This window comes from Astatotilapia calliptera, chromosome 10 (assembly GCF_964374335.1).
Source record: "Astatotilapia calliptera chromosome 10, fAstCal68.1, whole genome shotgun sequence".
Classification (NCBI taxonomy): Eukaryota; Metazoa; Chordata; class Actinopteri; order Cichliformes; family Cichlidae; genus Astatotilapia; species Astatotilapia calliptera.
The window spans coordinates 17,094,669-17,118,097 of record NC_137431.1 but is presented as its reverse complement, the minus strand read 5'-3'; the positions used below and the strand labels follow the sequence as shown (position 1 = coordinate 17,118,097).

Genomic DNA, 23,429 nt, shown 5'->3' with positions numbered 1-23,429 from the left:
ATTTTAGTCTGTCTTGTCTGGTCTTGAATTTACCCAAAGCTATTACACTCACAGGAGCGTTTGCTGGGAAAGGGACAGGAACTGATGTTGATGGACTAAATTAAATGACCAACAAAAGATGCAATGTGGAGCAGGTCATTTGGATTAATTGAAACCTGGGCATCTATGTCAGCAGGGAACGCTACAGTCCCTAACCACTTATTATATATTTTACTCTGGAAAATGTCATTAGCGATGGTATTTTTCATAACAGAATGCTTTGGTTGCATTGAATAGGTATACCCGACTTTTCCAGAATGAGTACATTGTGAATGAAAACAAAGTATAAAACATAAAGTGCCGTTTTCCAAAAAGCATTTATTACCAAACACACCCGATGGTCACTCTACCAACGAGAGTGGACCTGAAGCTTGAAACATTTTGAAAACAGTCCAGTATCGCTCGTAGTTCTAGATAAAAACATATCTATAGGTGGATTCACAGTGCTCTATTATAATCAGAACACCAAATGGATACATACATTGGATACATACAGCATGTATGAAAAGTACAGCACCTGTAGAGGTCAGCTGATATAGTTTTTTTTTTTTAAAGAAATCATCTGTTAATATATTCCACTTTAATTGTAAACAGGTTAAAATAGGTTTGGGTAGAATCTTAAACCCTCAACAGAGTCATCTCTACAAAGGTGGCCCATCTTCTCAGCCAGCAACAACCTGGACATGGGGAGTGAAGAAGGCAAATAAATTACAACATGACAAACTGCAGCAACAAAGAACTATAAAATATGAGACACAGACAAGTATTTCACACTTCTACACCATGACGATAAAGTAAAACTGACTGACATGACTAACTTACCGCTCTTTTGACAGAAGAACAGAGAGACCCAAGAGCTTTGCAAACTCCTCTGCAGTCAAGGAGCCTTTCTCTGACACCTGTCCATGACAGGAAGAGATACAGAATTGGTTATAAATGTATCGGTTTTCTCTTAACCTTCAGAAAACGTGTAGTTGAACGCTTGTTCACACTTGTTGGAGCAGTGTCTGTACTGCACAGATTGTTCTTGGTTAGAAGAAAGCAATTGCTACTTATTCACCTTTTTTTCTGTGTTGAAATAACTCTCTGTTGACCAAAATCAGCTTAGTTTAATGCAACCCATAAATCAGTATCATAGATTAGATTACCTAGTGAAGTCATTTAAAGGAGTAGCCAACTTAGCCATTTAGTATTTTCCTAGCAATAACAAGGTTAGACAACTTGCAGTAATTTCCCTGAAGTTGGTAGGGATATATATAGAATTATACATTTTTGTGCTATAACAAAGAGTTCATGTTAAAGGCTATGCTGTGCTGGGAGAAGATCATTTGCTGACATTAGTGGACTGAGTTTTTAAGCTTACTCTAGCCAGTGTTTTACACTAGCTTGCAGTGTGGCAATAAAGGGAGGAACTGAGTAGAGTCTAACCAATATCAGAGTTTTTAGACCAATACCAATACCGATATTTGATCATTTAAAAATCTGATATACTGTCCAGTTTTTTTAATTATTCTGTCAGACACTCAAAACATAAACAGATTTCCCTAACATTTGTTATCTGTAGTTATTAATTTACTTGTTTGCCCAATTCTGGGCCGATCAGCTGTTTGTTGTGTTTGTGGTTCCAAACATACATCGCAGAACGCTCTCCGGTGAACGAACTGTGCAAGCTCAACACTCATAACATGTTTGAATAGTGTGTCTTTTGTCTCGTCTTTAGTTAAAAATAAATAAATAAATCAATTATCAGCCATTATAAATGCTGACCCTGATAGATCAGCAAATAGCCAATATCACCAATATCGCCACAACAGCTCATCTGGCTCCATCTCAACCTCTCCTCTAATGCCCTTATACAGAACTACAGTTCTTATCTAGGCAGCCCATCATATGCTTTCTCTACAGCCACACACAGTCCTTCTGATTTTCTCTATAATTCTCCATCAGGACTACACAGAACAGTTAAGGGTTAGACCCACTATGTAAAGCACCATGCATGCTAATTTTTGCTTTCTGATTCACCAGCTGTCCTTCATCCATTCTCCCCTCCTTCTGATTTTCTACATTCATCAGCTCCTTCCATCTTAGCACACTCTCTTCGCTTTTTAGCACATTTTCCATCTCTATCCTTACTTACCCTAACCTGCTGCACATCCTTTCCAGCTTGGCCTCTCTGTCTAGCAAATATATACAAGTCCTTTTCCCCTTCCTTTGTGTCCGGCTTCACATAGAACCTACTATAAGTCTTTTCCTTTGCCACCTCTCTCATTGCCATATGCTCCCAATACGCCTGTCTACTTTCTTTATTTCCTTGATTATCCCAGTTTTTTCTTTGCTAACCTCTTCCTTTTCATGACAAAATCATGCCCCGAGTCCTTTAAAAAGATGCCAGCCAACATACTGTTTTGAGCAAATAAAAGGTTGTTACATGTAAATTGCTTTACATTCCTATTCACAGCACCTTTAAATTATTTAGTTCATTTTGATAAGTAGTGGAATGTGATGTTTAGTCACCCTAAAGCATGATAACGTCACAGACTGTATTATGATTGTAACAGTTAAAGCTTACATTGTCCAGTGCTGAAGCTATCATTTCCTCTTCACTGTGAGACTGCAGCTGGACCACCATCACTCCGCTATCAAACACACGCAACCTACACACAAGATGAGATATGAGAAAAAAGGGGTTAAGTGTGCATGGAAGGAATAGAGACCAGTTTTAGGGTTTTAGGCTGTTTTATTAAATATTATAGACAGTTAAAATATGGCAACTAGCTTGTAGTGCTGGGATCAACTTTGTACGCAAACAGTAAAACAAGCCAGTTTTTTGTTTTTTTTTCTGAAACTGAGAAGTAACAGGAAATGACAGCTGCGGAGGCCTGGACAGCCCTTCAATCAACAGGAAGCCTGGCAGGAAGAGCCTGGCCTTTGTGAAGTGGGCACCAACCTAGCACTATAGTAACATAGCCTGTCTCTATTCAAATTAATTTAGTGCACACCTAATTTAAAACGGAATACAAAGACAAATGCAACACAAACTCACCTCAACGGGAGCTTCAATGACTCAAACATTTTACACGCATTCACCAAATCTTCTGGAGATAACAGCTGTGGAAAGAGGAAAAAAAATAACCAAAGATGTTTGTGTGTAGTGTGGAAGTACAATGTTGTGTTACAGTTATGTGTGCATTTTCGAAGAATTACCTCCATCCCTCTAGCACGATTGACGAGACAGTACACCTCTGTAAGAGCCATCATACCTCCACGTTCCTGTGAGAGTGGGGAGTGGGAGAAAGAACGTGAGAGAAAGAGGATCATGAAGAGAATAAAATAAAAGCAAGTAAGTAAATATAAAAGGTATCTCTTTTTTCCTGTTTCACCCCCCACCCCCCAAAAAATAAAAATCACACCCACCTCCAGAGGGGCCTGCAGCATATCCCCCAGTTGCTTAGCCAGTTGCAGGTGATAATGTGTACCGGATCCATGTGTTTCTCTGGTAACAGGGTTAGCGATACCCATGCTCAAGAGGTATGCCTTAAACCGTATTGTCTATTGAATAAAACACAAGAATAAATAAAAAACAAGCTGCTAAAAAAGTTATTTTAGAGTCACAATTTTCTAAAACGCTAAGGTAACCGTATCATGCAATAAAACATGTGTTGTGTTAAATTTGTGCGATTTGTGTGATTCAATAAGATGTGAGGAGGATTACAGTACAGTGACTTGAAGGTACAGATATTATCCTTCATGTTTCTGTCTCATCACATCAGGAAACTCTTTACCTCATCTTCTGTTATGTCTCCCTGCTTGTCTTTGATCTTGTTGGCTATAGATCTGGAGAGCTCCACCATCTCTTTGGCCTGTTAGGAAGAGAATCATGAAGAAAATCCCACTAAGGAAATGAGTTTTACACAGCTCTGCTATTTATGATTATATAAATTTACACATTTGTCAGTGGATAACTTAAAGCTTCCCTAATTCTGTTATAACTCAGCAACTATAGAAACATGTAAACATGAAATGAGAGCTTCCTTACCTTCACCATCAGCTTACTGAGGTCCTCAAAGGCCTGAAAAGCAGAGACTGAATGAGTAATGGCTTTCAAAATTGTTGACAATAAAATAAACCACAAAACTTCCTGGCTGCAGATATAATTTAAATGTCATTCCACAGCAAACCCCCCACCCCTGTAGCTGGATATAAAACATACTTCCTAACTTTAAACCCCATTTTTGTAAAAGCTATACTTGCCATGTATTTGTATCTGTCATTTGGATTAAATTAGTATTTTTAAATACTGATATATCATATAATGTATTCAATAGAAGTTATATAAACAACTTTCCAGTTGCCTTCCAGAGTGTCACAGTGGCTGTGGTCATCTTGCTTTGCAATAACGTCCAATGTTGACAAGTTTTTACAGAAGAAAAAACTAATAAAAAATGTAAAAAAAAAAAAAAAGTCCAAATCCAAACCATATTTATTTTAAAATATATTTACAGTTAATTTAGTCAAAATGACTTTGGTTAAATACAAGACCTCAGCTAAGGGTTTCAAGGAGATGGCGATGGATTTTATCCATAACTCTGCATCAGAGAGAGTATACCATAATTCCAGTTCTGGCCCATTTCTCACTCTTTATTTTTCCCATTACCTCAGAAATGTTTTTGTCTGTTTCTTTCCTCTTCTCCTCGATCTTCCTCTCAATGCCAACAATCCCAACTGCACGTGTCTTTCCTGCCTACATGACCACAAAGGAAAAGAAAACACACATAATCAAGTTAAACACGGGCAACTTGTCTCAAAGGACAAGGAAGGACAAAAACAAACAAAAGAAATCCAGGAGGGAACTCTTTGTGGTCAGCAGTTGTTATAGTACATACGTTAATTTTACTGACCATTATCCTGTTCAACAAAAAATGAAGTAATGTACTTTTTGGAGACACATGACCTAATGCAAGTGGAATGACTTCTTGCACTAATTTCTGTGAAACATTAAATCTAATTTGATGCATATTGATACTTAAAAAAAAACGTTGGAAAAATCTAAATGTCAGGCAGTAATTCTTACTAATTGTTAAAAACTGAAAGGTACAAGAATTAAGTGCCTACGCTGCCATCATGTGGAACATATCTTACACTGACAGTGACTCCAAGCTTCATTTTATCATATACTGAACTGTTACGGTACATGGAAGTTGCGTTTATACGCTGGTGAGTGAAAACAATGTGCCACCTACACCTACAAATCCCCATAAACATAACAGAGCACAAAGGACAGATGGTTATCAGTGAGGAAACACGGTGTGCTCTTTTGTTTCTAACCTGAGATCCAGTTCCTGTGGGAATGGGCTGTGAAACTGGTGTATTCTCCCACCTTTTCTTGGTCATCTCTTCAGTGAGCCTCCTGTAAAACTGCAAGGAAAAACAACAAAACAGAGCCATGTCAGTTCCAAGTCATCAAAAAAAAAAGCAGTACAAAAAGTGAAAATGAGGAAGTTGAATCACTACCTCAATCTGCCCATGTTCCTTAAAGGATAGCTTGATGTAAGAGTACTTGCTGTATTGGTATGGACCTGGCTCCTTGTTGGCAGGTACTGGATGCAGGTGGATCACTATTTTTGCACTTAAGAATAAGAAAAACCAGTAGTTAGGAGATACATATTTTCTTGTACTAAATTTAAGTTAGTGTATTTATATGTTCTCTGTGAAGGTTCTCCGTCATCCAGGTCATTGTAGTCTAAGGAGCTTGGAAAGAAAAGCTTCTGGTCTTCTTTAAGTTTCTTGAAGGGAGTCCCCATCAATTGCTCCTTACAGGATTTATTAGTTTACTCTCCCCATACTTTTTTATTCTGTAGCTGTTACCACATCTATTGATGTAAGAGTGATGCTTGCCTCTTTCAAAGTACAACTAGTGAGATCATCATGTTTTGATCTTTGTTTTCACTACATATTTAGTAGCAATGGAGCCTAGTTAGCTCTCCTATCTTGTCCCTTTTGTCTTACTTCTCTCTGTCCCTTTGAAGAAGTGAGGCTCCATAAATATTAAAGAGGTACATATTATTTCTAAGTTGCAGTGAATAGACAGAAAAATAAACTGTAGAAAACTAAACAGCAGAAAGAAGAAGAGAAATAACAATTTTAACATAAAGCAGTGACACACTCTGTAGCCTGATCAACCCTGGCATGGCCTCCTTGGATGAGGGTGTCTAGTGATAATAGCCGAAACGCCTGATGAATCCAAAAGTTTACTACTGACGATGTGTCCCAAATTTTAATATGATAAGATAGATCAGATCTCTAATTTCTAAACCAAACCAATGAAGAAAAAAATGGCAGATTAGCTGGTGTAAAAGACCAAAAGTTGAGGCACACTAGATGTGTGCCGCTGGTAAAGTTTCTGGGCTGCCTTTACTAATAACAGCCATCCCTCAAGATTCTCTCCATTTAAAGCAATGCATTATCAGGGATTGTAACATCTAGTCCTTTTACTGAATCAGTAAGGGGCAACACAGATGCTATTTATAATAATTTGGCAGTTGTCTATCCTAAATAATTTAGACCTTTTGCTCTTTATCACACTATTTATGTACAAAATTGACATGATGCACACAATAGACTATTGAATAAGTAAACATTAGGACTGATATTCACAATGATTTAAGTGCATTCCTGATAATTTTTAACTGTCTTTGTTGACCATTGCAGTGTGCTGAAAAAAAAATGTATTCAGCAGTGTTTACCTCTTTCCTATTCCTGCAGCCTGCTCCTCAAAGAAGATGATCTGTGACAGGGGCATGGCGATGCAGCATTCCTGGAGACAGCAAAGGCAAAAGGAGCCATCATATCAGCAATAGGCACCAGCTGGCACACAAGGTGGGTAGTTAGGGTGTGTTTAATGCTCCCTTACATGATTTTTGATATCCCTCCAGATTAAACGATGGGTGCTCAGCAAGGTAACTCCGAGATCCAGCTTAGCCTGTACAATGACACGAAAGACTTGACGTTACTTACTTGCGCAGCTTTCCGAGCTACAAACACTCCCCACGGTACACATGCAACCACATAAAGCAACAACTCTTCATCAGCATCTGACATATATGGTTTTTGTAACAGTAATATGGTGTAAGTTTTAGCCACCGCGTTGTTGGACCAGGCTGTTAAATCACAAAGCAAAACGATACCTTATCATCACCGTCATACAGTCTGACACCTCGCTGCTGGATCACTAAAGTTTCGTTTATTTCTAGGAGCCCATTTGACCACGAAAACCGGTCCATTTTTAAGAAAAGCAAGAACAATTCAGGTCGCACTTCACTTCTTCTCCGGTAAGACTCATCCTATGTTTTCTTCCTGTATGCTGTTCAAAATTCGCCTGCGACAAAAACCAAAATAGATATTATAATATAAGCTAAAGTCAACTGAACTCACAAATATATTGTTTATACATTAACTCTCTTCATTGGTGATGTTACCCCAGTTAACTGTAGCTTTGATATTTTTTCTCTAACACTTTTGCTACACGCTGTATTTTTTAAACTAGCTACCTCTAAGGGGTCCTTTCAGTGTTGACGTTCACAGCGCCAGCTGTCAGGAGCTAGCAGGACTGCTATCTTCCCGGGTTAATTTGAGATTTTAAAATATATATTTTGACATTTTTTCACTCCTATTTAATAGATCATCAAAAAATGTAACGATGATTGAATGAAAACACCTGCAAATATTTGTTTCCGGGTGTCTAGTCGTTTCTCTAGTTGCGCTGTCCTCCGAGTCGAGTTAGCTGTAGCCCGCTAGCTTGTTGTTAGCTGCGGGCAAATCTGGTACAGACGGGTTCTGCTCTGCAGACTGCTCCTCTTCTTTGGAAGTCATTGTTGTATTGTATGTAACGATCATGCAATTTTTAAGTAGTATGCTGCGAATATTTATTGCTTTAAATTTCGACGAATTAATAGTATAAGTGAGTAACTTTGGTCATCAAAATAAAAGTCATCTGAATGAATTTGACATCATTTGACTTAATCTGCTGTATCATAATCAGTCTGTTTATTTAAGTTCAGCTTTTTGGTAGTATTCATTGTTAAAGAGTCTAGCGTTTGTTTAAGTCAACAAACATGGATAAGAAATCATTTGACATTGTATTGGATGAGATAAGAAAGGTAAGAAGCGGCTAATGTCAAAATATCTTATTTATTTTGGAATCGCTTAAGCTTCTAGCTTGCTCTCTCGTCATCCTGTTTCTGTAGTGCGTCTTGACCGATCAGCGCATCAGAGCCATTGAGCAGGTGCATGGCTATTTCTCCAGTAAACAGGTAAATGTTTTACAAGCTTCCTCCATATTTAATAGCCCCAGCTATCCTCATGTGATAAAAGATTAGATTAATTAAGATTAGATTAATCAATCACAAAGCAAAACGATACCTCGAATCATAGATTACTCACTGTATAACCCGTGTTGCATGATCGTTTGTTTACAGTTGTTACAAGATGAATTGTATGATTATTTATTAAAAAAGAGGATGATTGCAAAGAACTCATATTTCAGGATAAAAACACACACACACACACACACACACACACACACACACACACACACACACACACACACACATATATATATATATATATATATATATATATATATATATATATATATATATATATATATATATATATATATACATACACATACATACACACACATAAACACTTTTTTAATGCTTCTGCTTCTGCACTAATACTGTCCTGAAAAATCCACAGGTGATGGAAATATTGAAGTATTTCTCATGGGCTGAACCACAGATCAAAGCTGTTAAAGCTCTGCAGCATGTAAGTAAACCACTGATTTATTTTTATTTATTTGTTCGATTGGGGCCCCAGTTTTATTTTCTCTATTTATATTGTGTGAGATAATCAACTACAACGTTAAAGAAATTAAGACTACCTGCCTAATATTGTGTAGGTCAACCTTCCACCAGCAAAATGGCTCTGAACCTTAGGGACATGGACACGGGACCTCTGGGGGTTTCCTGTTGTGTACAGGGACAGCGGATTCGTTTGGTCCTGATGGTTTCGGGGTGGGGCCTCTGTGGATCAGGGTTGTTCCTACAAATCTTCCTGATGTTTGTTTGGGATCATGGAAGTTTGAAGGCCAGGTCAATGTCAGCAAATCTTTGTCATGCTCTTTGAGTTGTTCCTGAGCATTTGTTTTTTGGGGTTTAACGGTGCATTGTCCTACTGGGGGAGGCCCCTGTCGTTGGGGAGAGCCATTGCCATAGGGGGGTGTGCTTAGTCTACAGCAACGTGGGTGGTATGTGTCAAAGTAATATTTACATAAATAGCTGGTCACAGAATTGAACTGTAGCAATAGTCAAACTATGGTATTTTTATACACTTTCATAATTGTTTGTAATCTGTATCACAGATGTATCTGTGATTAATATAAACAAGTGCAGCAAATACTATGAACTTAGAAAATGTGTTTGTTTAAGTGAAGTTGAAACCTCTTTGTTCCTCAAATATGCTTTCTAATCTGTTGCCTTTAGAAAATGGTTGCAATCCCCACAACAGAAGTCGCAAATATCTTGAACTGCTTCACGTTCTCAAAAGACAGACTGATTGTCTTGGAACTGATAGCCTTGTGAGTACATTTTACAAATGTGTCCAGTAGGTTAAACAACTCATTTTAAACACTGTAACTCAGATGTTGCGTTTAAATCTTAGTGATTTGTACAATTGTTGACTAACTGTTATCCCTTTAAATATTACTCTTCCCATTCAGAAACATTTCAGATGCTCAGAATTATCGGCCAGTGGAGGATCTCTTTCGTATACACTTGTCTGAGAAGAAGCGTGCCCGCAGGATCCTGGAACAGGCAAGTTTAACTTTTAAAAAAATAAGGAGATGATAAACTGTTGTCTGTTGTTTAGGAAGAAGTAATTAATGTAATAAAAAACTAAGATAAACTTTTAAACTAAGAGTGCTATTGTGTTATTTTCCATTAGTTTGCATATTTTAATGTACACACACACACATACAACCTTTAAAATAATAATATTTCTCTCTTATTAGGTCTGTAAGGTTGGCTGCAAGGCTCCCATAGCAATGATCTCCTCCTGTGGAATAATACCAGGAAATCCATATCCTAAAGGCAAACCCAGCTTGGTCACTGGGTCATTTCCTGTAAGTATGAGGTTTGTTGAAGGATACCCAAGTTCTGAACTAACAGACTTTACATACAACTAACATTGCATTACATTACATTGGAAATAAAAATTGATTTTTTTTATTTAAATTGTAAACAACAAAATGGTGCTCAAAGGAGCTTGCAAAGAAAAGCGTCTGGAATTCTTTAAGTTGCTAGAATCACATGAGCCAATTAGAGGATCATCAAGGGGTCCTTTTGTCCCTCTTTGGGAGGATACTCCCACTGGGTTTAAATCTGGGACTCCCCACCATTTGACCTTAGAACTGAAGAAGCTTCTCGGATGAGAGGTGAAACGTCTTCTAGCAACTTAAAGAAGTCCAGACGCTTTTCTTTGCAAGCTCCTTTGACTACGATGACCTGGATGACTGAGAACCTTCACAGACAACAAAATGGTGCATTTCTGGATGTCCTTATCTGTTTTAAATGGGCCTAGTCATTTGAAATAATATAATTTTGTTTTATGGTAACAGGGAAACCCACCAGTAAAAAAGGAAGGCGAGAAGAAAGAAGACACCTCTAACAATATGGAGGGGAAAGGAATTGCTTCCCGAATTATAGGACCATTCAAACCTGTAAGCATGAACGTCAAACACAGACTATAATGATGGTATAAAAAAATAATTTGCTTCACTTGTTAACCATTGATCATACAAAGGATGTTTTTTCTTATTTTCCTTGATTCTTCCTCACATTCTGACTTTATGTATTCCAGTTATACAGAACTTGCTGATCACCTAAGTGTTTTATATCTTTGTGATCCTTTTTTCAAGTTCCCCTCAACATACAATCCTCATCGACCTGTTCCTTACCCAATACCACCGTGCCGACCCCACGCCACCATTGCACCAAGTAAGAAACACCACAGAAGCAACACACTCCCACCTCTGGTTTCCTTTGCATTTCCCTATACAACCTATCAGTTATTGAAAAGGTGGATACCAAGCTCCGAGACAATTCAATTAATACTGATGCCTAAAGAGGTGCACTTAACCATGTTTTCTTATTGCCATCTGGGATTGGTTTGGGTGCAGTAAGTAGTGGGGTGTGTGATTCTTTTATGTGTATGAATGTGTGGTGGACACGCTTAATATTTACAACTGCTGCTTAGGTGCATACAACAACGCAGGCCTTGTTTCTATGGGAGGGGTTATAACAGCCAACGTACCCCCACCCCCCTACAACTCCACCCACAAAGTAGCAGGTATGATCCAATGACAGCAACCATGTACGTGTGAGTGTGAGAGCAAATAGACACTCGTTGAAGCTTGCTGCCTAACACACTGGCATGCTGCTTACCTGTGCTTCTCCAGTTTAATGGCTTTATCAGGTAAAGATGTCTTTCCCACTTCTCTTGGGAACACTGAGTGACCAGAAATAAAGTCCACTGTGATTTTAATTAAAATCGTCCATTTAGATTAGTCGGAGAACATTTTATTGTCGTTTTTCCCATCCACTTCCAGTATTACAGTATTTCGGATACATTTAACTTGATAATTCTTCTTGTAATAAATGTGGAGGACTAAACTGAAAAAGTACCAAATTACCTTTCAGTGCAAGTGATGCAGTAGCACAGTACAACACTACAAAGCACCCAGCACATGTACCAGACAAATGAGAAGTAGTTTCAGTAAAAACAAATCAGTGATTTTTCTACTGTTTTTTTTTTTTTTTTCTCTTGTAGATATTTTGGTTTTCTGGTCAGTCAGTGTAGATGTATGTTTTTGATCACTTGTGGGGTTGGGATTTGGGTTGACTAGCCTGGGAATAACTTCAAACTAATGTCACTCGTTTTCTTTCTGGATTCATGCTTTGTGCTGGCATTTAACACGCATCGCTTGGGATGACTTGTTTTCCAAATGCAGCGTCTTATCACTTTTCACAATTGAAATACATCTTTTGAAGGCCTTTGGGGAGATTTGTGATCTTAAATGCAAAGATTTATTGTAGCCAGAATGTTCAGATAAAAACAATTTTAGCATGTCCCAGTGTGTTATGTAAACCTTTCCCCAAAGGTAAAAAGAAGACATATTTTGATCTTGAAAATTGTTTTAAATTTCAATTTAATGAGCTGCATGTATGAATGCTCTATATGCAAGTTTATTGGCTCTTTGCTGGGCGTTCCTGCCTCCATCCTGGAGTAAAACATGTTTGTAAACAGTATTACTAAAAAAAACCATTTAAAAAATAAATAAAATGCAACATTTTTTCGATTTAAGTCCATGCATGTCAGATAATAGTAGTCATTAGTTCGCACATTTAGCTAACTATAATCTCCTTCTTTACAGGTTACAATAAACCAGGCAATCCACAGAACACCACACCTGGAATTAACAGCGGGCCCCTCCTCATTCCTCATGGGTCCACACCAGTCCCAAACCAGGCCTCTCCTGCTCCTCCCACTACCCCCATCACGCCAGTTTTCCCAGGAATGGTGCCCTCTCACAACCTCAACGCCCCCTCTCCCTCACCTGCTCCATCCCCATCTGTAATCAAAGCAGGACCACAGACTCCCACTGGTCATGCTACACCTACACCCTCATCTGTCATTAAAGCGCACACCCCATCAGGCACACCTTGTGGAACTCCTGTCCCTGGCAGTGGGGGCTTCTCCCCTTTCCACGCAATTTCCCGACCAGGCACCCCTGCTACTTCACGCAGTGCCCCAGAGTCCCTGTCTCAGACGAACTCCAGTCAGCAGAAGGTTTATTCTCAGTCCACAGAACACCAGTCAGGATCACCCTTCCCTGGCATACACCCACAAGCAGGTAACTCTTCTGGGTCAGTGATCCGAAGTTACACCCCATCTGGACCGCAGTCTCTTCCCCCTGGACGCTCCACGCCAGTAATTCCGAGCTGTTCCACCCCAGGTCCCAGTCCTAAACCTTCCCCTGCTCATTCTGCACAGGCTCAGGCAGTTGTGGCTGGAGCCTTGAACAGACACAGTGCGGGTAGTAGCAGTGGCAGTAATAGCCCTGTACCCTCTGCCTTCAAGGGTACCTCTCGCTCTGGCACACCAAGCTCTGCACAGGCTGCTCTAGCACGTCCCTACGGCCTCTCACACCCTTCAGGTTCTCCTCAAGTCTCTCTCCCTAGTCCTGTTGGTCTCACTGGCCTACAAGCGCTGTCTTCCAGCAATGCACCCTCTCATTACCCGGGCCTGTCACCTTTTCCCTCCCTTTCTTCATCTCTGCCTCCTTCAACTGTCCCCTCATCCATGCCAACAATGTCCCCAACTACCAAGATTTCTAACCACCCACCAACAACCATCTACTCTGGCTTGGCTCCAAATGCTCCTCCGAGTGCAGCCTCTCCTTTTGGTCTAGGCCTCACCTCTGCTCCCTCTATATTCCCAGGCCTTCCACCTGGGGCTAGCCCAACTGCCTTCCCTGGACTTGGTGTGGCAGGGGGGCATGGTGCTGGGAGCCCTGTTTTAACTTCATTTATTGGACTACCAGGGGCCACTCCATCTACAGTGGCATCAGTGGCACCACTGCAGGCGGCGGCGGCGGCAGCAGCAGCAGCAGTCGGCGTTCCATCATCTTCACCAGTTTTACCAGGCTTTGCGTCTGCCTTCAGCTCCAATTTCCAGCCTGGGTATGTGTCCTCTTTACTAGCCAGTATACAGAAACTGGGCTGTGTGTGCCATAATCTGCTCTATGTGTGACAATACAGCATTGACTTCCTGATATTAAACTGAGTTTGAACGCCAAACGCTTACCTGTTATAGTATTCATGTATTGTAGTAATGAAAGGGAAAAGTAGACTGCATTAAGAATTTGGACACGATGACACCATGTGACACAGATTTCCAGTAGCTTATAAAATAGCTGGAAAAAAGGGCATCGTAAATCATAACTACTTTCCACTTTGTTATTGTCTGATAACCGAACAGTTCATTTAGATAGTGCAAGGAGCACATGGAGTGCAAGCATTAGACTTTTTTTTGTGATGTCTCAAATAGTCCTTCAGCAGCATTGCTCAACTGTTTACTCCGTCATATGTAGTGTGATATGTTTTCCTTGAACAAGTAATGCAAGCAGAAGGTTTCCTTTTGTTGAACTCGAAAGGGACAAACTGTCTTGTAGGAGGAATTAAATGAGCCACCACATTATTTAGTAACAACAAGTATAATAATATGCACACACATGACAAGTGTCATATCATAAGCTGCCTTTATGTTGCTAGTATAATTCTTACATTCTTATGAAAAGTAGTCTTAGAATTGGCTGGATACTAACACCATGCACACAGACTTAGAGAGTCTTCGCTGGTTGCATGGCAACGGCTCAGCTGTACAGCAGTACATGGACTTTTTGTCAGCTGTTTTTAAATGTCAGCTCGTGTACACATTAAAAAAAGGACAGATAACATGCAGGTGGTGTTATTGTTTATTATGTGCCATTTTTAAGACCATGCATGCGCATATTCCAGGTTGAGCGGTGGACTCCAGCCTCCAGGCAGTAGCGGGTTTCCTGGCTTACTGTCGTTCCAAGTGCCAGGCTTCTCTCCCTCTGCCTCCCCCGCTGCACTCAGTGGCCTCCACAACCCAGCTGTGCAGTCTGCCCTGCTGCAGGTAAATGCGCACAAAACCACACACACACAAATGTTCTGACCAAGTTTTAAAAAAACAAAAAGAACTGAATATTATGTTGTTGTAAACACTGATTTTCTTATCTTGTTCCAGCCTCATCCCCCTTCTGCTTTGGAGAACTTCACTACTCAACCTAACAGCTTCACCAACTACCCTGCAGGCCCAGGACACACGTTCCCTATCCAATCGGGGCTGCACCAACCGTTGGGCTGGCCGTGAAACCTACAATAGTTGTGAAACATTGAGTAAAAAAGTAACATTGACTCCTGCCACACCTCTTAGCAGGTGATACAATTTCTATTTGTCCTTGAACCCCAGATGAGCACATGACAGTTAATCACTGTGTATGTTGGAACAGGAGTGAAATGGGTCAAATAGTCTGTGGGGGAAAAGGCATAATTGTAATAGTGAAGCGTTGTAAATATTAATTGTGAAAGTTGTTAGTTTGACAGGTAGACTGTGAGTGATTTCATTATTAGCCTGACTTGCCTGTTTTTAATCAAACTTAGAACATTTATAAATGAATAATGAATTATAGAGTATTAGAAAAGTCCACATAACATTATGTAATAAATTGACCTCAGTCCTGAGCCACAGTAGTATCTCATTTCCAATTACAGAGCAAATGAAATGCTAATGAAATAGATTGACAGGCATAAGATATAGTATTGTAACATGATTTTTTTTTTTGATGATGTCCCCATTATGCTAATTTCTAATCTAAAAATTTACAGCACAGTGGTCTTCTTTAACATGTGAAAATGTTAAGTTTGTCTCAGTTTTTTTTTTCTTCTAAAAACATCAGGTTTTTAGCAGTACACTTTGGGCTGTTTTAAATTGGTAACGAGGGGGTGCTTCACCAATTCTTGTTTGTTCAGTTATGTAACACAAAAATAGGTAAATGAGAACAGTTTTATTTACAGTTAAGCTGCATTAAATTAAAGTTACTGTGAGCACAGCGTGTAGAAAAGGGGCAGACAGATCCGATTCTGTAATTTTAGCGATGGAAACAACTTCTTTTTTTTCTGCTAATGCTGGGACATTGCCACCACCTCAGTTGCTGGGAGTGCACGGAGATTCTTGATGCTTTTGTAGCTGAAGTGCAGATCATTGTAAGGACTCTGTCTACATCTCAGTTTCAAATTGAGTGTTTCCAGCACTTCTAAACTTCATTTGGAGAAGGCTTTCGTAAAGAATAAATAGGAAAAACCTCACAAAGCATAGCAGGGGCACATACTAAAGTATGCAAACTACAAATGAATGTGCTGTGTCAGGGGTTAGTTTGTAGTACATACAAAAACTTGCATTTGGCAGCTCTACACAAGTGTGTTTTTTGTTTGGTTTTTTTTTTCATTCTTTTCTTTTCAGTGAACATATTTGTGACTGCAATTTTCTGTGATTCTCATGTTTACAAAGTTTATTTCTCATATGTGACACTGCTGTGACTGCTACTACAACATTTATCCAGAATAAGGGTATGCAGGCATTTTTTTTTTGACATTGTCACTTTTTTTTTATTATATTCTGTAGTTTAACAGATTGAAAGCTGTACTTTTGCCCCTCTTTGCTCCTTAGGAGTTTTCTATTCTACTGGGATTATCTCAATGACAATGACCTTTGTCTTGAGTAATAGATGTTTTGTATGCTACACAGTTTTTATTTTATTTTTTGCCCTTTTTAAAAAAATGTTTCCAGTGAACTGCTGGTTACTGTATCTGTAGTCTATGTGATGCCATTACTGTCAACATCTCTTGAATAAAAATACTGGAGCTGGACAAAATAATGGAAACAAAGTTTATTTTAACCATAAAGCTACACGTATACATCAACTCAATTTTGAAGATTCACTTAACTACAAATCCTAAATGACTGCATCTATTTAATATCCACTTTGGTTCCTAACCTTGATTTGAATGGTTTTACAACCTGCGTACGTTCCACTTACCCCACCATATGCAAAGCTTATCACAAGCGTCGCTATTGCTCAACACACAAAGTCATGTGTCAATTAGTCATGGAAAAAATTTTTCCATTTGAGTTCTTTGATCAGAATATGTTTGCTAATTATATATAAAAAAACTTTTTGTGATTTTTGTTTTGTACAGTTTAGCTTTTTTGTAAAACTATTAAACACTTTTTCAGTCAGTGCAATTAGGATTATTCATCTAAACCTGTATACATGTATTTAATTTTCTAGGGAATTACAGAAGTAAAAAGGGTTATTGCTCCAATGGATCCTCAGCAGTAAAGCTGGCTGGCTGATTTTCCCCTACATAGTAAAAGTACAGCATAAGTAAATTGAATTACATTTTACATCGTACGTACACTGTACTGTTCAGGTCGTGGGCAATGTTATGGAGTGACATTTTTGTGTGTAACGTGAAGTGTACTTTGCAACATTTCACAAAATCTGCTTTCAACATCAGGCTTTAACTGGTTCCTCATTCTAGTAGTAAGGGAAACAAAGGAATGCATTTCTATTTGACAGAAGCATGGTGGGGAAATTATTAAAATGTAATTATAGCTTAATTATATTATTTCCAGCTTACATCTTACTATAAATTACATTTTAATCGTGAACACAAATTGTATCTTATTTGATTTAAATGATTTGTTTCTTTGCTATCTATCCGTCTATCTTAAAATGAAATAAAACCCGAAGATCTTTAGTGTTAAACTTAAAGCATTAAGAAATAAAAAATAATGAAAATACAAAATTATAATACGGTTTTTTTATGTAAACATCACAGCAGAAATAAAAGTTTATAGTAATAAATATATCGATATACTGTACTGTTTCCCATGTGGTTCATACATGTCACGTGGTTTTTGATTTTCTTCTTCTTTTCTTTTTTTGCACGTGCTATCTAGAATTTTACAGCCTCTAAGATTATCCATTTGCCTGGAAGAATCATGATGATAGTACTCTGTTACTGTGGCGATGATTGACCCTGAATCAGAGCCACGCCTACACCTTGAGCCACATTGTATTGCAGCAGGGCTTCTTTAAAAGGCGCACTTGCTCCAGTTCAGGCACACTTCAACAAACTCTCTCTAAACGCACTTCCTACTAACCACTCTCAGTTTTACCAGCATATGGAAATGGAAGACCAGATGGAAAGCCAGAAGAGGAGAGGAATGAGCAAAGAGGACTTGATATGTAAGCTGACTTTCAATATCATTATTATTATTACTTCGTGTTTTTAGGGTTCGATATCCTGTTACTGGCTGTGCTAAGTAAGCTATTACTATTACTACTACTACTTCATTCGAGAACAGAGTTATATCCTTCTCCAACAAGGCACAGTGTTATTGTTGGCCAACAATTACATGTAAAATATCATCCTTGTTCTGTGAGTCATTTTAGTATCAGTTTTATATCTGTATAGTCGGTGTGGAGATGGAAAGCAGCTAAACAGACTAGGGTTATAGTTTGACTCTATCGTCATAGTGACAGAAATCACATGCCACCAAGACAAACAGTCCCAAAGCATGTGACTTTTTTTATGTGTGTGTGCACTGGTGAAAAGGAAGCGCTGTCATGTTCGCATGTATGGAAATGTCCTTTATGTGGGCGTTGATAAGGGGTTGTTTCCATATCACTTTTTACCCCATTGTTTTTATTATCACCAGCCTGTCGGACAAGATAATGCCAAACGGATAGCTGTGCGGGCAGCATTTCTATTTTTGACGTAGGTAAAATATTACCTGGGTGCAGAGATCGGTTAGTGTACTGAGACAGCTAAGATTTCCTTAAATGTCTTAGCTAAGTTTCTACAACTCAACTAAAAGTATGCAAGTATGCTTATTATTTTTTCTCTAAAATGAAATATACAGATATTAAAAACAGGCACAATGAAAGCTGTGATTGAAATAACATGATCATCTTGTATTATTTTTAAAATATATAACTTCTAAATAATAATGGATTGGATTTATATAGCGCTTTTCAAGGCACCCAAAGCACTTTACAATACCACTATTCATTCACTCTCACATTCACACACTGGTGGAGGCAAGCTACAGTTGTAGCCACAGCTGCACTGGGGTAGACTGACAGAAGCGAGGCTGCCATATCGCGCCATCGCCCCTCTGGCCAAGACCCGTAGGCAAGTAGGGTAAAGTGTCTTGCCCAGGGACACAACGACCAGGACAGAGAGCCCTGGGATCGAACCGGCGACCTTCCGGTTACAGATGCGATTCCCAACCCCCTGAGCCACGGTCGCCCAATAATAGCCATAGAACATATGAAACATCTGAGGTGGGTTTGCAAGGTGGATTGAAACGCCTGCAGACTTCAGTACAGTGGTCTCAGTCTCACAGCAACACATTCAAACCACAGGAAGCTGTTTCCTGTTGCTGATCTATGTCCTCTTGTTTGAAGGCATAAACAACACCTTTCTTTCTTCTTCTTCTTTTTTTTTTTTTTTTTACCACAGAAAAGATACCACAGAGCATAATAGCAAAATAAAGGTCATCTCTCAACTTTATATTAAAGTATACTTAAGATCATCCTATAGTAGCCCTGTTTAGTGATTCACATTGGAGTCATTTTGTAATGCTTTTATTGTAAACCATATAAAGAGGCTCAAATGCTGTTATTAGAGGTAAACCCTATTACACATAGCACCTCTCCCAAATTAATTTTTTTTAAAGGAGATGATATTGCATGACTAAACATTTGTGTAAACTGTAGGATGGAAAACTGAGTGTGAGTGTAATTGTCTGAAGGAAAATATGAATTACAACTGTGTAAACAGGCCTTCTTATTTACCCGTGCCTGCGCTCTGGTTTCCACCCACGCACTTTTGCATTGTGTGGCGGCCTACTTGGCAGATGAGGGTTAAAAGCCGTCCCTCAGGTGTCCTGTGTGGTAGATACAGAAAGCCAAAAGATCTCACCTCCAGTTCCAAAGGGATCCACAATAAATTTAAGCAGGTTAGTCATCTGGGACATTCTGTACTTATATGTCTCAGATAAGTTTTTTTTTTGCCTTGTTACAATTCCAGGCGCTCATTTTATTTTTATTATTCCCAATGAAAACCAGCTCACGTATAAAATAAGCAGATAAATTAGCCGTGAAGCTGAGACTTACGCTTCAACATTACAACATTTCCCTAATGCTGCTTAATAATCCAACATAAAGTTAAACATCATTGTTTAATGGCCACGTCACAAAACCGCAGAGAAAGACTGTACACCATGAGTCTGGAATACACTGACCCTTCTCTGTTTTTAATGGCTTCTTTTCACAAACAAAGCAGAAATCCCAAGATTGTATTGCGTGAGTAAATATTTCAGTGTGTGCACAGAGCATGGGAGAGTGTTTTCATGTGTACGCTAACAGTTTAGCTCTCTGTGTATCTGTGTTTGCTCTAGGATGGAAATCTGAGGAAATATACACAGATAGGTATCACAATAACAAAGAAAATATTTATTTTAATGGTTGACACGGACCTTTTGTTTATACCCAACATTTAAGATAAGCTGGAAATGTGAGGAGCAGTCCAACAATAAGACCATTATGAACTGTGGGAAAATATTAATTACAATTGTCGGCACGTAATCCACTTTTGAATAGTTTGTTGATCTTTTAGCAGCTGAAGCTTGAGAGCTTGAAGAAGATCTTTGTGTACCTCACCGAATCAGAACCAATTTTCTATGTAAGCGTGATTAAAGCTAATACTTATGACAAGGTAACTTTCTTCTCCATCCACGTATGGGTGTCAAAGTGTGCCAAACACTGTTTTTCTCTCTCTTTAGCCGAACGCACAGGGTCTTTGGGAGCATGCGGCTGGATCATAGTTATACTCGCTGGCCTGTTCACAGTTCTGCTCTTCCCCATAACGATCTGGTTTTGTCTGAAGGTGAGCGAGATAACTAAATAAGCACAGTGGGCTGAGGAGCTGAAACCACAGTTTCCTTTGCTGCTGTGAACATGAACTCAGCTTGTGTTTTTGGTCTTGCAGATCGTTCAGGAGTATGAGCGAGCTGTCATCTTCCGACTGGGCCGCATCACAGACAGGAAGCCTAAAGGACCAGGTAGAAACGCTCAGGGTTTGCACATTTGTTGGGTTCTTAGACAAAAGAATTTGTATTTACTTTATTTATTTTGTCCACAGGAATTTTCTTTGTTTTGCCATGCACTGACTCCTTTGTGAAAGTGGATCTGCGAACCATTTCATTTGACATCCCACCACAAGAGGTAGGATTGTAGACGAACAACAAAATGATGTAAAATTGCCCCCTTGCAGCATTATAAAATGACTCATCATGCTGGTATATGTATTTCTTTTATAGATCCTGACCAAAGATTCAGTTACAGTTAGCGTAGATGGCGTGGTCTACTTCCGCGTCAGTGACCCCATCGCATCTGTGGCCAATGTTAGCAATGCTGACTTTTCCACCCGTCTGCTGGCACAAACCACCCTTAGAAATGTCCTGGGAACCAAGAACCTGGCTGAAGTCTTGTCTGACCGCGAGGGCATCGCTCACAGCATGCAGGTATAAAACGTGTGTGATGTGGTTTTTAGAGGTTTTTCAGAAGCCAGAAAATCCCCTTTAGATGAATCTGAATATGAAAAACCCAGTTCCATTTTATTTTTGGCATCATATTTCTAATACCTAAAAAAAGACTCGGATGTGCGTAGTATCTGCTCTGTTTCCCAAACATACTCTGTATTTACACTGTAAGCTGTAGCTGTGATCATCTCTTCTTCTTGACTTTTCCAGTCTAACTTGGATGAAGCCACAGACAACTGGGGGATCAAGGTGGAGCGTGTGGAGATAAAAGACGTGAAGCTGCCGGTTCAGCTGCAGAGGGCCATGGCCGCTGAGGCCGAGGCTGCGCGAGAGGCCAGGGCTAAGGTCTGGAAATGTCGCACATGAAATACTTCCTAGAAGTGCATTATTCATTTCACGCTTTTGACTTTTAAATGACTTATTTTGCATTTCCTGATTACTCACTCTGTTTTGATCCACGCACAGGTGATCGCAGCAGAGGGTGAGATGAATGCATCCCGGGCCCTGAAAGAGGCTTCCCTTGTGATTGCCGAGTCTCCCTCAGCCCTTCAGCTTCGCTACCTCCAGACTCTCAACACCATCGCAGCAGAGAAGAACTCCACCATTATCTTCCCCCTGCCCATGGATGTCATTTCCCACTTCATGAGGAAGTGAGGTCGCCGGCTTGATGACGCCTCAGCTTGTTGCTCATCGTGAAGCTTGAATCAAACGACTGATTTGCATATATGTGCATAAAAAAACAAAAAGCTGTTGCGAATGCCAAACAGTAATCACAGAAAATCTTCATGTTTACTTCAAGGTGTGACTTGACTAAACCTGTTGTTATTTGTCTAGAACAATATTCTGATAAACTTTTCCAGTAAGTTGTCTGCAATTCATTATACAGTGCACGAATGACTGAATGTTTTCTTATATTTCCGTAAATGAACAAAGCTTTTGCTGCTTTGTAATTATTGTGTTTGTAACATTCTTTATAGTTTATATTCTCATCGCTTAACAGATTGTTATTTCTCTTTTGAATTTATTTGTTAACTACCAAAAGATTCTTTCATTTCCAAAAATAAAAGTAATATAAAAAGAAGTAACATCTTGTGTAGAGAATTATTTCGTGGCGTCTTAAAAGATGAGAAGATTGTTGTTTGAAGAAAAGACAAGTGATGACAAAAAGTAAGTCAGGGCTTTGAACTATTAAACTAGCTCTGAATATACAGCAGCTAAACACACGTTAGTACTACTAAAATGAACACAAGGATTTCCCTCACTTTTCTTAAACATTTTAATACTCTGCTCTCCCCCAAAAAGAACAAATCAAAGGCATCAACATACTGTGCATCACATTACATTGATGAACTATTTCATTCTTCATTTTCTAGGTCTCCTACGCTACAGTTACATTTTTGACAATCACAAATGCTGAGAGGTTAAATAAGAGAAAGGGAGAGCGATAAAACAGCAAAGACAGAAAAGAAAAACAAAACAAAAAACATGCTTCTATTACTCTGTTGGTGCACTAAGACACAGCTCATGTTGTAAATGTATTTACATTCAAACGTACAATCAGTGCCAGAACAAACAATATTCTGTAAACCTTGTTCCTCTACCAGTTCCAAAATGAGTCTTTGTATAGTTTACACACACAAATTCAAATTTAAGAGCTGAAAGTCGACAAACATTTGCTACGACAGCATTTAAATATTAAAATGGGCATTTTGCCCCCTAATAAATGGAATAAATTACTCGTGTATTACGGGGAGGCTCAGCCAAGTGCTACATGTTAAATGGCTGCTACATAGTCGTCAGACAAAAGGTCCTTGTATATTAAACAAAATCACATGAACAAATTGTAAAAAAGGAAAAAAAAAACCCTAAAACGCAGTAGTTAGGTTTTTGACATTCAGCACATAGTAAGATGTCCACAGGACACATTGCAGGGTCACTACAATACCAGTTTATTGTTTAGAAATGAAAGTCCATTCAGTGGTGAAATATTCATTAAATACGACACTGGTAACTTTGCGCTGTCACTTGTAAACAGTAGTTTTGTTGCATCCATGTTGACTGTAGTTTTTTGC

General features: G+C 39.0%; 3 protein-coding genes across 5 annotated transcripts; 2 read left to right on the top strand and 1 right to left on the bottom strand.

Annotated features, from left to right (window-relative positions):
• Positions 1 to 337: 337 nt before the first annotated feature.
• vps36 (vacuolar protein sorting 36 homolog) lies at positions 338 to 7,358 on the bottom strand. The gene is made up of 14 exons (XM_026182040.2): positions 7,224 to 7,358; positions 6,950 to 7,018; positions 6,783 to 6,853; positions 5,551 to 5,665; positions 5,365 to 5,454; positions 4,694 to 4,780; positions 4,076 to 4,108; positions 3,822 to 3,899; positions 3,454 to 3,588; positions 3,244 to 3,309; positions 3,083 to 3,147; positions 2,609 to 2,693; positions 862 to 938; positions 338 to 716 (listed from the first exon to the last, which is right to left on the bottom strand). The coding sequence occupies exons 1-14, from the start codon at positions 7,317 to 7,319 to the stop codon at positions 635 to 637; spliced, it is 1,149 nt and encodes a 382-aa protein (XP_026037825.1). The 5' UTR covers positions 7,320 to 7,358; the 3' UTR covers positions 338 to 634.
• Positions 7,271 to 16,615, top strand: proser1 (proline and serine rich 1). Of its 3 annotated transcripts, none has more exons than XM_080307102.1 (12): positions 7,271 to 7,367; positions 8,283 to 8,348; positions 8,797 to 8,865; positions 9,582 to 9,676; positions 9,818 to 9,911; positions 10,109 to 10,219; positions 10,715 to 10,816; positions 11,015 to 11,093; positions 11,353 to 11,445; positions 12,530 to 13,838; positions 14,676 to 14,817; positions 14,929 to 16,615. In XM_080307102.1, exons 3-12 carry the CDS (start codon positions 8,800 to 8,802, stop codon positions 15,052 to 15,054), a joined length of 2,217 nt encoding a protein of 738 aa, XP_080163228.1. In that variant the 5' UTR covers positions 7,271 to 7,367; positions 8,283 to 8,348; positions 8,797 to 8,799; the 3' UTR covers positions 15,055 to 16,615. The 3 variants fall into 3 exon arrangements, with proteins under 3 accessions (XP_080163228.1, XP_026037821.2, XP_026037822.2); XM_026182036.2 differs by lacking the exon at positions 7,271 to 7,367 and adding an exon at positions 7,805 to 8,195; XM_026182037.2 differs by lacking the exons at positions 7,271 to 7,367; positions 11,353 to 11,445 and adding an exon at positions 7,805 to 8,195.
• Positions 16,616 to 17,704: 1,089 nt separating this feature from the next.
• stoml3b (stomatin (EPB72)-like 3b) lies at positions 17,705 to 22,438 on the top strand. The gene is made up of 7 exons (XM_026181981.2): positions 17,705 to 17,995; positions 20,599 to 20,702; positions 20,805 to 20,877; positions 20,958 to 21,040; positions 21,136 to 21,339; positions 21,568 to 21,702; positions 21,823 to 22,438. The coding sequence occupies exons 1-7, from the start codon at positions 17,932 to 17,934 to the stop codon at positions 22,009 to 22,011; spliced, it is 852 nt and encodes a 283-aa protein (XP_026037766.1). The 5' UTR covers positions 17,705 to 17,931; the 3' UTR covers positions 22,012 to 22,438.
• Positions 22,439 to 23,429: the final 991 nt, after the last annotated feature.

What these genes read in the sequence shown, in the direction of transcription:
- stoml3b (XM_026181981.2), top strand. Translation starts at nt 17,932, where the DNA reads ATGGAAATGGAAGACCAGATGGAAAGCCAGAAGAGGAGAGGAATGAGC. An exon ending in CAGGAAGCCTAAAGGACCAG is followed by an intron (nt 20,878 to 20,957) that starts GTAGAAACGCTC and finishes TTTTGTCCACAG; the next exon opens with GAATTTTCTTTGTTTTGCCA. An exon ending in GCATCGCTCACAGCATGCAG is followed by an intron (nt 21,340 to 21,567) that starts GTATAAAACGTG and finishes TGACTTTTCCAG; the next exon opens with TCTAACTTGGATGAAGCCAC.
- vps36 (XM_026182040.2), bottom strand. Translation starts at nt 7,319, where the DNA reads ATGGACCGGTTTTCGTGGTCAAATGGGCTCCTAGAAATAAACGAAACT. An exon ending in TCAGTAAGCTGATGGTGAAG is followed by an intron (nt 3,900 to 4,075) that starts GTAAGGAAGCTC and finishes TCTTCCTAACAG; the next exon opens with GCCAAAGAGATGGTGGAGCT. An exon ending in ATCGTGCTAGAGGGATGGAG is followed by an intron (nt 3,148 to 3,243) that starts GTAATTCTTCGA and finishes CTCTTTCCACAG; the next exon opens with CTGTTATCTCCAGAAGATTT.
- proser1 (XM_026182036.2), top strand. Translation starts at nt 8,151, where the DNA reads ATGGATAAGAAATCATTTGACATTGTATTGGATGAGATAAGAAAG. An exon ending in TATTGGATGAGATAAGAAAG is followed by an intron (nt 8,196 to 8,282) that starts GTAAGAAGCGGC and finishes CTGTTTCTGTAG; the next exon opens with TGCGTCTTGACCGATCAGCG. An exon ending in TGCAGTCTGCCCTGCTGCAG is followed by an intron (nt 14,818 to 14,928) that starts GTAAATGCGCAC and finishes ATCTTGTTCCAG; the next exon opens with CCTCATCCCCCTTCTGCTTT.